Source organism: Aulonocara stuartgranti (assembly GCF_965226115.1).
Source record: "Aulonocara stuartgranti genome assembly, chromosome: 7".
Lineage (NCBI taxonomy): Eukaryota > Metazoa > Chordata > Actinopteri > Cichliformes > Cichlidae > Aulonocara > Aulonocara stuartgranti.
The window spans coordinates 76230-94173 of record NC_138945.1 but is presented as its reverse complement, the minus strand read 5'-3'; the positions used below and the strand labels follow the sequence as shown (position 1 = coordinate 94173).

At 46.0% G+C, this 17944-nt stretch overlaps 1 protein-coding gene across 7 annotated transcripts in view; it reads right to left on the bottom strand.

The window, feature by feature from the left end:
• lamb4 (laminin, beta 4) overlaps positions 1 to 17944 on the bottom strand; it is a 70851-nt gene that overhangs the window by 20994 nt on the left and 31913 nt on the right. For all 7 annotated transcript variants that reach the window (XM_082541921.1, XM_082541923.1, XM_082541922.1 and 4 more), the window contains 6 exons: positions 7098 to 7209; positions 6705 to 6885; positions 6471 to 6614; positions 6146 to 6377; positions 5514 to 5671; positions 5136 to 5360 (listed from right to left, as the gene is read on the bottom strand). In XM_082541921.1, the coding sequence (XP_082398047.1) occupies positions 5136 to 5360; positions 5514 to 5671; positions 6146 to 6377; positions 6471 to 6614; positions 6705 to 6885; positions 7098 to 7209 (1052 nt within the window). The remainder of the gene's footprint in view (positions 1 to 5135; positions 5361 to 5513; positions 5672 to 6145; positions 6378 to 6470; positions 6615 to 6704; positions 6886 to 7097; positions 7210 to 17944) is intronic.

The window sequence follows — 17944 nt, the reverse complement described above, 5'->3', positions numbered from 1 at the left end:
AGCGGCTCTTCGTGGAGAGAGAGCACGTCTTTGCAGGGACTCGTCTGGCTCTGGGCAGGCCTCGGGGACGCCGTGTTCTTCCGCCTGCTGCCTCTCCTGCATCGAAGCATTCACCGCGGAGAGTGGGTGTCACTGGCCAAGCTTCAGCTGCTCACTCCCTCACTGCTCTGCTCCTCGAGGGAGGCAGCCGACGGGCAAGTCGGCTGCTTCACTCACCAGACTCTCCGCCTCGCCACGGCACAGCGGCTCCGTCTCCCACCTCCGCTCAATGGAGGCTCCCGTGCCAGAGGCTCAGCTGTTTACCCTGCCCGCTTCCTCTTCCCGGAGAAAGCGGCGCAAACGCCACCATAAAATGGACTATTTTGAGGAACTCCCGGTGGTGAGTTCCAGTGACTGTTTTCCACACTCGTCATCCGTTTCCTCACTTAAAACAAATAATAGACTTATCTCTGATTCATGGTGAGTTTCCCTCCTGGATGAGGATGTGGATTGGGAAGTTGTTTTCTGCTCTGCTCCCTCTGAGCTGGTATTTATTTAAGACAATAACAGCACTTCAACACCCCCAAAGACTGTTCAGTTAAAGACTGTGAATAGTGGTGGCAGAAGGGCCAGAATAATATTGGATAAATCTGTTGTCACGATTCCTGGGTACGCAAACCCTAGGTCTGCTTATTCTAAGACTGTTTTATCTAAGCCGGCTTCTTCACCTACCTGTCAGCCTGTTCCGGTTTCATCAGCCCAGGCCACTCTTAAAAATATTCATGCACCTAAACCTGCCAGTATCACTCACCCTGTCATTATTTCCACCTCTATCAGTTAGCCAACACCCACACCTGTGCCAGGGCCCAGGCTGAGGGCAGCTGTGACCCAGTCCGCTCCTGCACCTGTTCATGTTCCTCGGGTGGGTGTGACTGATGTCCAACCACCTCCCGTGCCTGTCCCAGCGCCCAGGCTGAGGGCAGCTAGAACCCAGTCTGACCTCCCTAGAGGCTCGGAAGAGCTAGCCTCTCCACCTGTCAGTCTACCACTTCATCCACCTCCTGATCCAGCCTTTCACGCACTAGCACTATCCCTGGTCAGGCTAGCTGATCTGTTTCCGGCTCAAGCACCAGATTTACTAGCCCAGGTTTCTGCACCCGCTGGCCCTGCCTGCCTCCAGCCAGAGGCTCCCACGCTATTGCCTGCAACTGCTCCTCCGCCGGCTCCCACGGTGTCGTCTGCAGCTGCTGCTCCGCCGCAGCCTCCTCATACACGTTGGATTTGGCATCAGCGACCACCTTCCAGGCCGCTGACTGGACCTTGTCACCGGTGTGGCCGGCCTCTGGACCTGCTCAACTGCCGCCACTGCCTTCCATGTGGCCGGCCTCCGGACCTGCTCAGCTGCCACTACTGCCTTCCACGTGTCCGGCCTCCTGACCTACTCAGCTGCCGCCACTGCCTTCCACGTGGCCGGCCTCCAGACCTGCTCAGCTGCCACCACTGCCTTCCACGTGGCCGGCCTCCAGACCTGCTCAGCTGCCACCACTGCCTTCCATGTGGCCGGCCTCCAGACCTGCTCAGCTGCCACCACTGCCTTCCATGTGGCCGGCCTCCAGACCTGCTCAGCTGCCACTACTGCCTTCCACGTGGCCGGCCTCCAGACCTGCTCAGCTGCCACCACTGCCTTCCATGTGGCCGGCCTCCAGACCTGCTCAGCTGCCACCACTGCCTTCCACGTGGCCGGCCTCCGGACCTACTCAGCTGCCACTACTGCCTTCCGCGTGGCCGGCCTCCGGACCTGCTCAGCTGCCACCAATGCCTTCCACGTGGCCGGCCTCCGGACCTGCTCAGCTGCCACCAATGCCTTCCACGTGGTCGGCCTCCGGACCTGCTCATTCGCCTCAGCTGCTGGCCACACAGCCGCCCAGCAGAACTGTTTTGGCTCAGCTGTTGGCCACGTGGCCGCTCACCAAAACTGTGCCTGTTTGGACTCTGTCTGTAGTCCCAGCCTGCTTCAAAATGGCCACCATCATTCTGTGCCCAAATCCTCCACCATCTCATCACTGAACAACTGGCAACCGGTAGCCCTGACCCACATCACTGAATTGAATTGAAATGTAAATCCTTCACCATAGGGAGAGGGCAACCAGTTATCTTTTGGGTCGAGTCAGGGTTACACTCTCAATGGTAGTGCTATAGAAGGACACCATCAGTTTCTGTGTGATATTATTCTTCCTGAGAATTCTCAGGAAGTACAGTTCTGTTTTGGACCTTCTTCAGTAGCTCAGAGGTATTTATACTCCAGGACAAGTTCTCCTCCATGTGGACTCCCAAAAAACGAAAGTCCGTCACCGTCTCCACACAGTCTCCCTTTATAGTTAGGGGTGAAAACTCTGTCTTTTTCTTTCTAAAGTCAATTATAAGTTCTTTGGTTTTTGAAGTACTGAGAACAAGATTGTTGATTTTGCACCAAGACACCAGTTGCATCATCATCATGAGCAAATGTTTCGAGAGGCTGTTCAGGGACTTCATCTGCTCTGCACTATCCAACTGACTGGACCCTCTACAATTCAGATACTGCCACAACAGGTCCATTGATGATGCCATAGCCCTCACACTACATACTGCCCTGTCACACCTGGAGAAGAGAGACACGTATGTGAGAATGCTGTTTGTAGATTACAGCTCAGCATTCAATACCATCGTTCCCTCGAAGCTGGACAGGAAACAGCAGGATCTAGGATTGAACAGCTCCCTCTGCTGCTGTATCCTTCACTTCCTGTCTGAGACGCCAAGTGGTCAGATTGGCAGCTTCACCTCATCCCCCATCATAATGAACTCAGGTGCTCCACAGGGGTGTGTACTGAGCCCTCTCCTGTACTCACTCTACATCTATGACTGCACGGCCACTAGCAACTCCAGCATCATTGTGAAGTTTGCGGATGACACTACAGTGGTGGGTCTTATCACCAAAGGTGCGCTAACCAGTGCCCTGACCCACTGGTGTCGAGACAACCATTTCACCCTCAACGTCGCAAAGACAAAGGAGTTGATAGTGGACTTCCAGAGGTGCAGAGAAGCACACACCCCCACCACCATCAACTGTGGCGAGAGTGAGCAGCTTCCGCTTCCAAGGTGTACACCTGGCAGAGGATCTCACATGGTCAGTACAAAACAGTGAAGAAGGTCCAGCAGCGTCTCTTCTTTCTCAGGAGACTGAAAAGATTCGGCACGAGCCCCCGCATCCTCAGGACCATCTACTGCTGTGCCATTGAGAGCATCCTCACTGGATGCATCACCACCTGGTACGGCAACAGCACCGCTTACAACTGCAAAGCTCTTCAGAGAGCTGTACCAGTACATGTGATGTGACAATAAAAGTGATTTAATTTTGATTTGATTAATTATTTTATCTGAGCTGAGCACTAAATCAGATAAAAAGTCTGAGAAATCAGGTAGACGATAGATGATAACGAACAAGACTGGCCTTTTTACATCTGATGTGGACAAGGATAAGCATCAGGCTTTCAAATGAATTAAAAGTCTGTCTTGGTCTTTCATTAATTAATAGGCTGGTGTGAAAAATTGCTGCCACACCTCCCCCTCGGCCTGTGCTTCGAGATTTCTGGTAGTTAGAATGACTCGGGGGTGTTGATTCATTTAAACTAACATAATCATCCTGCTGCAACCAGGTTTCTGTAAGGCAGAGTAAATCGATTTGTTGATCAATTATTAAGTCATGTACTAACAGAGACTTGGAGGAGAGAGACCTAATATTTAATAATCCACATTTCACTGTTTTACTCTTTGGTTCAGATGTGGATACTGTATTGTTCTTTCTTTGTGATTGTTTATGTTTAAGTTGTTTGTTGCTGGTTTTTAGTTTGTTTTTTGTCTGTTTGGGAGCTGACACAGTCTCTATGGAGATGGGTTTTTGGGGGGGTAGCAGGAGGAGAGAAGCTGCAGAGAGGCGTGTAAGACTGCAACTCTGCTTCCTGGTCCCAACTCTGGATAGTCATATTTTGGGGGGTTTAATAAATTTGTCCATAATTCTAGAAATGAGAGCTGCTCCATCTAAAGTGGGATGGATGCCGTCTCTCCTAACAAGACCAGGTTTCCTCCAGAAGGTTTGCCAATTATCTATGAAGCCCACATCGTTTCTGGGACACCACTCAGACAGCCAGCAATTTAAGGAGAACATGCGGCTAAACATGTCACTCCTGGTCTGATTGGGGAGGGGACCAGAGAAACTTAGATCCAACATATTATTTTTCCAATAGTATATATTTTTTTTTAATACCATTTGTATGTTTATAGTGGTGCAGAACTGGGCTTTTATTTTCCCAAATGTCTGCACTGAGTAGGAGATTGTACATGTGTATAGAAAAAAAAAGGATTCTACTCTATTCTATTAGGGTAGAGATCTGTTTTAGTGTGTGGGGCTGTGGCCTCAGGTTCATATTATTAAATGGTGATTATGAAGCAGTGCATTTCAGATATTTTTACAGAGTAACATGAAAGTAACGTAACAAGTAGACCAACGAATGTCTTTCTTCTGGGTGTAATTAAGTAACATACTGCAATACTTTGAAGAAAATTGCTCTGTGTAATATGTGTAATAATTACTTTGTTGAGTGACGACACCAACACTGATCACAACAGAGGGAAGCACCTCCAACATGCACAAACATGTGACCCGCAGCATGCAGTGAATGTGCATGAGTGTAATTTCTTTGATATGCTGATTATTGATGGTGGTGACTCTCAAAGTGGAGCCAGTGAGAACTGATAAGGGAAGGAATTGAATTGATAAGTGATATCAATAATAGAACTGAAACTGCTAAATTCTTATCAATTCGAATCCCTAGTCAAGATTGAATTTAAAGTTTTCAATTCACTCAGCCTTACAGACACTCAAGAACCAGCGCTCCTTTACACTGAAAGTTAAGGTAGCTCAGGCACCTGATCAAGACATGTTTAAGTTGCCTCTCAGTGGAGGTTTAGTGGGTTGGGTGTCCAGCTGGGTGAAGACTGTGGGTTCCACCAAAAAAGGGACACATTAGAGGACACAGGAATACTTGGTGCCCCGATGAGGTTTTGCATACATGTAAGCGGATGAAAGGATGATAGATGAAGTTTCTATGTTTTGTTGTCACCTTTGCAGTCCTGGGTTAAGGCGTTGCCATGGTAGCCAGGTTTGCAGTGTTGGCAGTGCAGGCCAATTGTGTTGTGAAGGCAGTGTAGACACTCTCCTGTTGTGCTGTTACATGAGTTGGGATCATCAGGGTCGATGTTGTTGTTGCAGGGACACTCTTTACAGACTGCACCTGGCAATGTCAGATCACCATAGAAACCAGGGCTGCAGCTGTCACAGCTTACACCTAAAAGGGAAATGGAGAGTGATATATTTTATGTGTCTTTCCAAAAATCTGCTGATAAACACTGACTCTTAGCATCGCTGCTGTCTGTCTGTCTGGTTGCCTCTTTTATGTAAAGAAGGTAAAAGTAAGTAATGCAAACATACTGGCTCTTACCTGTGTGCCCCTCCTGGCACTTACAGATGAGCCTGAGGGACTGTGGGTCATGCTGACAGGAAGTGGCGAAGAATCGTCCACTGCTCAGAACATCTGGACACAAACATGGCTGACAGGCCTGTCTGGAGATTGGGTCACCATAGTAACCCTCAACACACCTGCATCAAAATAGGTTTATCATGATTACCTGAACAGGTACCGACCCTCAGCAGTAAGTACTGGCACACTTATTTCCTGAGTAAATCTAATTTATATAAATTTACTCAGAGACGTAGCAAAGACATTTTCAGAGGGAAATTTTCAGCTGAAAAAAACCCAGCTGAGTTACAGCAAACAAAGGTTCCTTTTTTGAAATTGCATCTACTTGCAGATAAAAGCTGCATAGCTGAAAACTGAAAACCCAGCCCTTTGTCTAATTCTCTCTGTTCTTCATCATTATGGAGTATAGTATGTACTACATCTCTGAGTCGAGGAGAGGGCCTAAGGGTACATCTGTCACCATCTTACAATGCTGTGATTGCAGCCATTCCCGAACTCTCTGTGAATGGTACTCATGGCCATTGATCATGATAATTTTGCATATTAATGATTAAGGACCTGACCTCACAGTCCATTGTTTGTCAGTGACTAACCTTTCACAGCTGGGTCCAGTAGTGTGCTCCCTGCAGTTCAGACAGTCTCCGGTAAATCCATCACACACCTCTGATAGCCCATTACATTCACACGATCGACATGAAGGGAATCCCCAGAATCCCATCTGACAGCGTTTGCAGCGCTGACCCGTAATCTCTGAACGGCATGCACACTGACCACTGACCTGATCGCACAGCTCTGACACAGAGCCATGGGGGTCACAATTACATCCTACAAAAAGGTGAGAATTCATTGTGAATCAACTGTCAGACGCTCAGAGAGAAAACGAAAGGCAGTGTTTCCCCTCTGGTTTGGGTTTCTTACGTTTGCAGCCTTCAGGTCCAAAGCCAAACGTCATTGGGGCACAGGCATCGCAGCAACGACCAATCACATTGGCCTTACAGTCACAAAACCCACCCAGTTTACTGCAGGATGGTCCAGTAGAGCCAATAACATTACACCTGCAAACTGACCACAGGTAAAACGCAGATATAAACATATGAAACACTCATCTTTTCCATTGTCTCAGTCCTGGATCATCTCAGTCCAACTACTTACGGACAGCTCCATTGTGGATTTGTGCTGAAAGGCTCACGATGAGTCCCTCGCAGACTTCAGGTAGCGACTCCTGAGGGCCAGGCTTGACAGCCAATCCAGTACAGTGAAACTGGTGAAAAGTGTCGAGGTCGCTCTGGGAGCAGAAATTTTGGACTGACCCAATTCTATTAAAAAGACTAATCTGAAAAAAGGGGGGCATGATTAAACATGTAGAAATCACCTCATGTAGACACATCCCATCATTTAATTTTGAAGAGAAAAATTGAAAATTGAAACCATGCAATCTTCCCAAATTTATTTATCTCCTCAGCTATGATTGGACAGTTACTGTTAGTAGGAGGATTTCAGGGAATATGTCAATCACTTTATCTGAATAGATGAAGACCTCCTTACCGAGTCAATTAGGATGTGTGAACTATCAGATCTGGGCTGTTTATAAAAGGTGATATCCACAAAATATTGACCTCCAGCATTTAGACAGAGCAAAGAGTCCAGAATACCTCGTCTGGAAAAACAAAAAGAAAAAACAAACAAAAACTGCTGCTACTGAGACACAATCTCTGACACAAGTACACTATTAAGGCTTCAGAGAACCTTGGAGCTCACATAAGTACAAATGTGTAAGAATGTCTCTGTACGTGGAACCAGGAGTACAAAGGCACAACATTTGGCTCATGTGCGTTAGCTGTAGCTGCTGGCTGTCTGCTGTCGTTTTATAGATGTTCTGTTGAGAGTCCTCTCTCAGTACATCCTGGTATGGTTCACAAGCTGCACTAGGACTGACAACAAAGTGCTGCAAAGTTTATTAAATCATCACACACATGCAGCTACGCCCTGTCACTGATATGCACACAGAGCCTGCTGCCTCAGCCACAAACTTGATGTCACCCACAGGCCACCTGATCATGGCCTCTATTAACAACTCACACAGACACTGTACAATATCCTGTATGTCTGTGAAGGTTCTCAGTCATCCAGGTCATCGTAGTCAAAGGAGCTTGCAAAGAAAGGCATCTGGACTTCTTTAAGTTACTTGAAGACGGATGAGAGGTGAAACGTCTTCAAGTAACTTAAAGAAGTCCAGACGCCTTTCTTTGCAATATCCTGTACAATTTGCTAGTTTCAAAGAACCTGCTTAATTTCACATCTGAATAGTGTTGTGGCAGATTTCTTTTCTCATGTATTAATCACATATTTAATCATATCACATTATTTATAGTAATATCACTGTCACGGTCCTGGGTCCCCTGACCCAGCGTTTTTAGTTCCTTGTGATGTTTGTAATATTGTACTTGTGTGAGTTATTCTATGGTTTCTAGTTTCGATCCCTTGCCCTTCATGTTTCTCTGTGTCCCCTCCCTCTGTTCTGTGTAGTCTGTGTCGGCATGTTTGAGTTCCCCTCTGTCCCTCGGTTCTTAGAGTCCTCTGCCTTATGGTTTATGTCTCTGTTTCTTAGTTGCTGTCACGATCCTGGGTCTTAGGACCCAGTGTTTTGAGTTTTAGTTCATTTTGATGTTTATAGTATGTTTAGCTCATTAGGCCTCCTATGTTGATTTGCTTATTAGTTCCCCCTTGTGTTTCAACCCATGTTAAGTCTCCCCTGCCCTTCATGTCTCTCTGTGCCCCCTCTGTTCTGTTTATGGTGTGTCTTTGCATGTTTGAGTTTCTTGTTTTCTGTCACCCTGCATTGTGCATTATGTTCTCATGGTTGGTCTTTTGTTACTCCCTCTAGTCTAGTCTCTTGTGTTCAAAGCTGAGTATTTCCCTCTGTGTATTTTGGTTCTTAGACCTCTGCCTTATGGTTTGTCTCTGTTTCTTAGTTGCTGTCTCCACTGTGTCTAGTTCGTGTCTCTGTGTGATACTTCCTGTTTTACTTTGAAGGTCCATGCCTCATGTGAGTGTTTCTAGTTTTGCGTCTCTGTCTCGTCCAGTCCTGATTTCTCCCAGCTGTGCCCTCCTTCTGTGTCTCATTCCCTCGTTATCCCTCTGTGTATTTAAGCCCTGTGTTTCTCTTTGTCAGTGTCGTAGTCTCCCTCATAGCTGTGTGATTTTTCCCCGTGCTTTAGTCTCCCCAGTTTAAGTTCAGTACTGTTTTTTGTGTTTCACTTTATGCCAGCATTAAAGCTGTGTTTTTGAGTTTACGTTTCGTCTCCGTGAGTTTGCGTTTGGGTCCTTCTCCTGCCTGCCACACAGCCGAATCATGACAGTTGCTTTCTCCACTGTGCCAAGCTTGCGTCTCTGTATGATACTTCCTGTTTTACTTTGATGGTCCGTGTGTCACGATCCCGGGTCTTATGACCCAGTGTTTTGAGTTCTAGTTCTTTTGATGTTTATAGCGTATGTTTAAGCTTATTAGGTTTCCTATGTTCGTTTGCTTATTAGCTCCCCCTTGTGTTTTCAACCCCTGTGAAGTCTCCCTTGCCCTTCGTGTGTTTCATGTCTGTTGTCTTATGTTGTCATGTGTGCCTCTCATTATGTTTCCTGTTTTATTGTGAAGAGGTCTGGTGTTTCTGGGTTCATCATGTTCAGTTTTACTCTTCCACTGTGACGTCGTTATGTTCATGTGTCAGCTGTTTCCCCATGTGTTGCCACTTTCCTCATTATCCTCCTGTGTCTATTTAGTCCGTGTGCTTTCAGTCATTCTTTGTCATGTCGTCTGCTCATCCATGTCTCATCTCCAGGTATCTCTGTCAGTTCACTATGCTTAAGGTTTTTCATGTTTAGTTTTAGTTCACCCAGTTTAGGTTAGTGTTTAGTGTTCACCTATGCCCTCTTGTTTGTACCCTCGTTGCTAGCCTCAATAAACGGCTTGTTTTTGTTAATCCACGCCACGTTTTTGGTCTGCGTTTGAGTCCTCTTTTGCAACACTTACAGTCTGCCCTAGCCAGACTGTGACAGGACGACCTGACCGTACAATGGACTCAGCAGACCGCGAGCTCTATGAGCGTCGGGAGGCAGCCTTCGCCCAACTGGAGGAAGAGCTCCGTTGGAAGCCGTGGCGTGCCCCCGACTACGAGCGCATTTTCCACGGGACTCGGCTAGCTCTCGGAGGTCCCAAGAGCTGCCGAAAGTCCCCGCCTGTTGCGTTGCCTGCATCCAAGCCTCGCCCGCTTCAGGTGGGAGTCCTCCGTGTGGCTTCAGGCGCTCACACTCCAGCCTCGGTGTCACTGTTCTGTGCACCAGAGGCTCAGTCGCTCGCTCCGCCAGCTTCCTCGGTTCAAAGGAAGCGGCGCACCCGCCGCCATAAACTGGAGATTGCTGAGCAACTCACGGTGGTGAGTGACAATGACTCTTATTCTCACGTCCCGTCTGACATTAACAGTAATAAGCTCACCTCTGATCCGTGGGGAACTTCCCTTATGGATGATGACATGGACTGGGAACAGTTATTTTGCTTTGCTCCCTCTGAGCAGGGAGAGATTACAGACAATACCCGCTCACCTAAGTCTGCACATGCAGTTAAAGGAAAAACTGTGAACACTTCTACCAGGTCTAACACACTCAGTTCAGATCCCGTCTGTTCAGGTTTTGTCAGGTCTGGTTCAGTCATCCCCGAGTCAGCTCACTCTAGAACTGTTAACCCAAGGACTTCGAAGCCTGTTAATACTAAGATTGTGAGACGTGGTGGGAAGGATGGCGGATTCATTTTTGCTAGGTCTATTTTTGTCGACCCAATACATGTTGACCCTGAGCCTGCCGATTCTGAGACTGTTTTTTCTGAGCCTGCTCCTTTTCCTGCTCATGTTCCTCCTCCCGGGGCAGCTCGGGCCCAGCTTACCTCTGCACCCGTACCCTGGGGGAGGCTGAGGCCCAGTTGGTCCCTGCACTGGTTTCCAGGCCGGCTGAGGCTCTGTCCATTTCTGCACCCGTACCAGCTCCTCGGGTGGGAAGGGCAGTTGCCCGGCCGTTGCCGGTGCCTGTCCCGGCTTCCGGGGTGAGGGGGGCTGTGAACCAGTCCACCCCTGCACCCATGCCGGTCCCCAGGGTGAGGTCAGCCAGGATACAGCCCGTCTCCGCACCCGTACCTACTCCTCGGGTGGGAGTGGCTAGTGTCCGGCAGGTGCCTGCACCCGTTCCTGTTTCTACTGAAGGCTCTGTCTGGTGCCAGCCCTTAAGGGGGGGGGGGGGGGGGTACTGTCACGGTCCTGGGTCCCTTGACCCAGCATTTTTAGTTCCTTGTGATGTTTGTAATATTGTACTTGTGTGAGTTATTCTATGGTTTCTAGTTTCGATCCCTTGCCCTTCATGTTTCTCTGTGTCCCCTCTGTTCTGTGTAAGTCTGTGTCGGCATGTTTGAGTTCCCCTCTGTCCCTCGGTTCTTAGAGTCCTCTGCCTTATGGTTTATGTCTCTGTTTCTTAGTTGCTTTCTCCACTGTGCCAAGCTTGCGTCTCTGTATGATACTTCCTGTTTTACTTTGATGGTCCGTGTCTTATGTGAATGTGTCCTGCTTTGCTCGTCTCGTCCAGCCTGATTACTCCCAGCTGTGCTCTCCTACTGTGTCTCATTCCCTCGTTATCCCTCTGTGTATTTAAGCCCTGTGTTTCTCTTTGTCAGTGTCGTAAATTCCCTCATGCTGTGTGTGATGCTCTCCGTGTTTCCTGGTATACTTTATGATTAGCTTTCCCAGTTTAGTTTTGTATTGCCTGTGTTCTATTTTTCCAGCAATTAAAGCTGTGCTTTTGAGTTCAAGTTCTGTCCCCGTGAGTTTGCGTTTGGGTCCTCTCCTGCCTGCCACACAGCCGAAACATGACAATCACTTTCTCACTTTACTATAGTAAGAGCACTCCTGTCCATAGTTTACATGCATGTGGAACGTAAACACAGTGAGGCCGTTAAACAGATAGTGGGAGTCCTGCCTATCAGGGATGTAAATCCTTAGGTGACGCCAAAGCAGAAAACAAGGTCATAATTCTCTCTGAGGGAGGAGGTATTGCTCCACGTGAGAGGGGCCAACATGTAAGAGTTTGTGAATGTTCTTTGTCTGTGTCTCTGTATATATGATGTAAGGGCGGTGGCCACAATTCAGAGATGGTCCTGGTGTTTCACTGGGATGCTCTCTCCATATTGCAATGTGTTTATTAAACCCACTTCAAATCAAGCTCACTGGGTGTTTTGCAGGTAATTGTTAAATTTTCCATAACAATTTGCCGTTGTCAGGCAGGATTCCTCCGGTGAGTTTCGCTGAACTATGGGCACACAGTGACTGGCCATCAGCAGCAGGACCAGACGGCATCCCAGGTCGTATCCTAAGAGACTGCGCATACCAGCTAGCTCCTGTGTTCACTGAGATATTCAACATCTCTTTATCTCAGTCGGTGATCCCCACATGCTTCAAAGAGTCCATCATTGTTCCTGTCCCGAAGAAACCCCACCCTGCTTCTCTCAATGACTATCGCCCTGTAGCCCTCACCTCAGTAGTGATGAAGTGCTTTGAACGCCTGGTCAGAGACTTCATCATTTCTTCACTACCAGACACACTGGACCCACTACAGTTCGCTTACCGTCCAAATCGTTCCACAGACGATGCCATCTCTCATCTCCTCCACACATCACTCACTCACTTGGACACTAGAAGGGGGAATTATGTTAAAATGCTCTTCATAGACTACAGCTCTGCATTTAACACCATAATTCCCTCCACACTCACCACCAAGCTGGAGCATCTGGGACTCAGCTCATCTATGTGTCAGTGGATCTCCAACTTCCTAACTGGCAGACCACAGGCAGTAAGGATGGGCGGACATGTCTCAGCCTCCACCACTCTCAGCACTGGAGCCCCCCAGGGGTGTGTTCTGAGCCCCCTGCTGTACTCTCTGTACACATATGACTGCGTGGCCACTACCAGCTCCACCACCATCATCAAGTTTGCTGACGACACCGTCGTGGTGGGCCTGATCTCTGATAACAACGAGACGGCCTACCTGAAGGAGATTAGGAATCTGGAGAACTGGTGCCAGAGGAACAACCTCCTTCTAAACATCAGTAAGACAAAGGAGCTGATAGTGGACTTCAGCACTAAGCAGGAGAGGAACTACCAGACCCCCGTCATCAACGAGTGCCCAGTGGAGAGAGTGGACAGCTTCAAATACCTCGGAGTTCACATCACGCAGGACCTGTCATGGTCCTGTCACATCAACTCCATGGTGAAAAAGGCCCGTCAGCGTCTCTACCACCTCAGACGCTTGAGAGACTTCCAACTGCCCTCCAAGGTGCTCAGGAACTTTTACTCGTGCACCATAGAGAGCATCCTGACGGGAAACATCTTAACCTGGTTCGGGAACAGCACCATGCAGGACAGACGAGCTCTACAGAGGGTTGTGCGATCAGCTGAGCGCACCATCCGCTCCGAGCTCCCTGACCTGCACTCAATCTACAGCAGGCGGTGCTGGACCAAGGCCAGGAAGATGGTGAAGGACCTCAGCCATCCCAACAACAGACTGTTCTCTCTGTTGAGGTCAGGAAAGCGATTCCGCTCCCTGAAGACCAACACAGAGAGACTGAGGAAGAGCTTCTTCCCGCAGGCGATACGGTCTCTCAATCACACCACCACACAGTACTGACCCACACATACAGTTCTTACACACACTGGACATTCTGGACTTTGTTTCCACTTCATCACTTAAATCACGCTGCTGTCATTGTGTATATGCTGCTGTTATTGTGTATATATTTATTTATATTTCTTCATACATACTTATATAGTTCTATACTGTGTATTTTGTTGTACAGTTATTTTATTTTCAACTTTAATTTATATATTTTATCTTATTCTTTCCCAGTTAAATTTACCCTTCATTCTAATTTGTGTTGTACAGTTATTTCATTTTTAACATTAATTTATATTTTATTCCTTCCTAGTTAAATTTACCCTTTTTAATTTTTCATATTTATTTCCTATCTTATTCATAGCCTTTTCCTTTTTTGTTTTCTTTAGGTCATGAGCAGTTGTCCAAGCATTTCACTACATATCGTACTGTGTATGACTGTGTACGTGACAAATAAAATTTGAATTTGAATTTCCTGAGGTAAAATTGCCTTAGTCCCACCATTCCTTTGTTTTCAAAAAAAGAAGGAACCACAAGATGTGCTTCAGCGACTCACACATGCAGGAATTTTTTAATGAACCAAGAGACGGACTGCAAATGATTTAGCTGCTTTGATTTGGGCAGGGTTCTTAACCAGACAGATGGGAAAAGCCTTGGTTACTTATTACTGCAACAAGTAGATTCAGGGTCCTAGAAACTCAACAAATTTGGGTATCCTAGTGTGAGAAATTGCACCTTGTTGTGGTAGTAAGTGCAGGATCTTAGAAGCTCAATAATTTGAGCATTCTAGTGTATGGCAGTTTAGCACTTTTGCACCAGTGAAAAAAGGCAGAAAGGCCTTGTTCGTACAAAGGAAGCTGGGCTCAGAAAAATGGCTACTGGAGCAGTGGGAGGCATTCCTCCACGTTGTCTGGTTGAAAACTCCAAGTGTGTGGAAGATGGTTGTGTGATGGAAAGTGTGATATTATTCTGTTATCATATGTTACCTTATATATGTAATCAAAGTAGTTGAAGTATGATACTGCTGTAGATCATATTATACCCTTTAACATAGAGTGTGTGATCAGTATGTAGTTTTAGTTTGCATTTTACTTCTGACTTAAAAGAGTGTGAAAATCATTAGATCTATTGGATTGACCTGTATTACTCGACACTGTTGAATGTGTTACACTGTTTCTTGACATTTCATACTGCTGAATCATGAAGAGAATGTTGTGTGCAGAGGACCTTGTGCAGATAATAGAAGAAACAGACCACATTCCAGACCCCCACCTTACAGAGAGCAGAGAAATAAGGAAGCCGAGGTCATAACTTAGGCGCCGTAAGAGAGAAAGAATGTGAATGTTTAGGCTTTTACGACTAGGTGGGGGCCACTAGAGGGTATAAAAAGCTGAGTAACCCGTCACCATTTTGAGACTTGCTGTGACCCTCTGCAGGCAGGTCTCCCCATCATGATGGTTTTAATGCTCTTAAGTGTTGAATTGTATGGAAATAAATGATTGTTGATTGAGCATTTATACACCGAGTACTGTCCTTCCTTCAGCCCAAAGATTCAAAGAATTGGGAGATTTCAACAAAAGATATGTTGACAGGGATAAGAGTTTTTTATTGTTTGTAGTTTTTTGTTGTTGCTGTTGTTGGGTTTTCTGTTTATTTGTTTTAGATGGACCACTGGGAGGGAAACCTCAGAAATACGACGCCTGATTTCAGGACTGTTGTGGGAAGGACTCTGTCCTTAGTTTATGGTGTTTAACACTTTTGCATCGGAAGGAAAAGGCCAGACGGTGAACGCGCTTGTCCACAAAGCTGAGCCCAGCAGTACGGCCAGTGAGGCTGTAGGAGGCATCCCTTCAGGTGGTCTGGACAAATCCAGGTTTTGATTGTATGATTTTTTTTCTTTCAGAAATATGGGAAAGAATACATGGAGTATGAAGTGTGTAGAAACTGAGGAATGCAGTGAAGAGAAGTGTGTGTGTGTGAGGAGTGCTGTGGGTGTGTGTATAAAAGAGATGTGTTAAAATGTGGACAGAAGAATAAGAGAGGGAACGTGTTAATGAGCAGTGATGAAAATGATATTAAATAAATGTTTTAGTGTGTTAGTACAGGTTGCTACGGAACTGGATCAGCGCCCTCCACAAGCACAGCGGCCGGAGTAAAATGATAGATCAATGTAATTGGAACCGCATACAGCCCATGTTTTGGCTGAATATTTCACAGCTTCACTTTATGCACATCTTAACCTGAAGAACATGCTTCGAAGACAATCAATTTCTCCCTGAAGACGAAATGCAGTTCGAGAGCAACGGCATCGACTTCAAGAGTCAACAAGGTGAAGAGACAGCAACACTGCCCTAAACCTTAAACCTTAAAGGGTTCAGCAGCATGTACACATGCCATAGTGGATGGAAGCATGCGCTCCTGATCACAAGCTGAGAGGTTCACCAGCGACATCACTGTGTGTGAATGGACTTGAGAAGACTGTCTGAGTTTCACATTTGCCATACTGGGAGTTGAAATGGCAAAGGAAGAGACTGAAAAGAGTGAAAGACAAAAGGCAAAGCCGAAGAACGGCCCACTGGCCTCTGACACACCACAACCATGAACTGCTGCAGATGCAGGAGAAAGACAGAAGCTGTGAGAAGTGGGAGCATGGAGGAAAAATGAAGGCCGTTGTTGTTAATGTGAGAGCACATGAAAATTGTGTTGGGAAACTGTGGCCGACTGTCTTGTGGAGGTTGAGAAAGAGTCCGTAGGATTGCAACAAAGGTAAAAATAAAATGCACACAAACGCACACAGAGAAATGTGAAGGAAAAGCAGCTTTAAGGACAAAGCCCTGCTGAATCTGCAGCTCCACTGCACACACATGCATTGAACCTGCCTACTAACACACACACACACACGCAATGAAGATCAGCTTGTTATCTCTCATCAGTGTTAAAATAGTGTAAATTTAACAGACACTTGTTATCAAATGCTGAGTGTATCCACTGCTGACAATTAATCAGAATCAGAATCAGAATACTTTATTGATCCCTGGGGGAAATTATTTATTATTTAACTCTCTAGGGTTGCAGGACAACAGTTTACCTTTTGTGAAGGGAAAAAAGATTCTGGTTTGACCAACCAGTGATCAGACAATAAATTTAGTTGTTGATACAGTAAATTGTGAGATGTTTTCTGCTTGATTGGTGCAGCACAATTAATTTACTGTATGAAGGAAATTCTCTTTTGTGATAATATTTTTTGTTACTAGATCAGGGAAAGATGACTGGATTATAAAACAAGTGAATAAGATGTAGCAGAGGGTTGAGTTTCCTGTTTCTGATGTGTGGGTGAAACTTGCACCCAGATACACATCACTGAATACATAAAACAAACTTGTTTTGTGAAATACATGATGACATGTTACACGTTTACTTTTGGAGGGGGAGAAAAGGAGAAAAGCTAAATGAAATGATTGGGTCTGTGAAAGTGACAAATGAGTGACCTGGGGAAGAAATTCACATTCCAGTGATAAAACATTGATATGAAGTGTTTAGGAAGCGTTTAATGGTGAACATTAGTGTTGTGTGAACTGTGCAGCTGCTAATAAAAAAGAGGGAGATTTCTCTGTGTATTTAGCAGGTGGATCTATGTTTGTTGGCCCCAGACTTTCCAGGATTGTGTGATATTCTGGAGCACTTGTGGGCAACCAGTAAATATGATGTGGGGAAAATGAACAAAGGCAGTGACTCTTAAGTCTGATTTTAGACCATGTAAGCATCAGTTATAAATTAAAGTAAAGCCAGGAGCAGTGACTGCATGGCAGGTTCTAATCCCTACAGCATGTTGTTTCACCTGAAGGCAAAATGTTTCCTGTGATTTTTCTGGCAGATTTTGGGGTTTTGTTTTAGTACCAGACTGATTCTGCCAGTTAGGTTTGGGTTGTTTTCTTTTTCTTTTTGCACGTACAAACTGGGCCCAATATGGGTTTTATTTTTGTAACAGTGCACTTAGGAAAAAACCTGCCAGGTATCACCCCTCTGGGTGTGATATTTTGTGTGTTGATGATTTAATAATCAGCTCTCTTTAAGCAGGCAGCAAGATTGGAAGTAAAAGTGCTATAAAATACTTTACTGAGAGCAAATACAAAGTGAGATTCTCCAGATTACAATGGCTTAGGAGAAATACACCTACCTAGGACCATATTAGATGGCAAGTCCTGTGTTTAAAAGGATTGTAGCGATTCAATTCATTTCAAAAGCAAAAAGAATTGTTTTTATTTTTGGAATGACGTAATATTGCTGCCAATGGATACTTAAATTCGTGCGCAGTTTTCCACTATCAGCAATGATTTGTACGAATGTATATGACTGGATGAATGCATGTGATTGAGATGAATGCATATGACTGGACTGTGGCTGGACTGATGATGTCACTTAGTCACTTCTAATGCCTAATCCACCCCAAACAGTGAAAAAAGGGTGGATGTATGTGGGGGTTTTTTTTGTTTTCTTGTTTTTGCAGGAGCAGGAGGATGGCAGAGACCAGAGGAGGGGGAGACCTGTGGGTTCACATTAATATGTGTGGAACCTGCAGACTTAATCCTTTACATAGCACTTTTCTGTGTTACTGATTTTTGTGTGAAGGAAACTGTGGTTTTACTGGCTGCTTGTTGGTTATGGTACCACATTGTAGTGTTGGGAAATGTTAA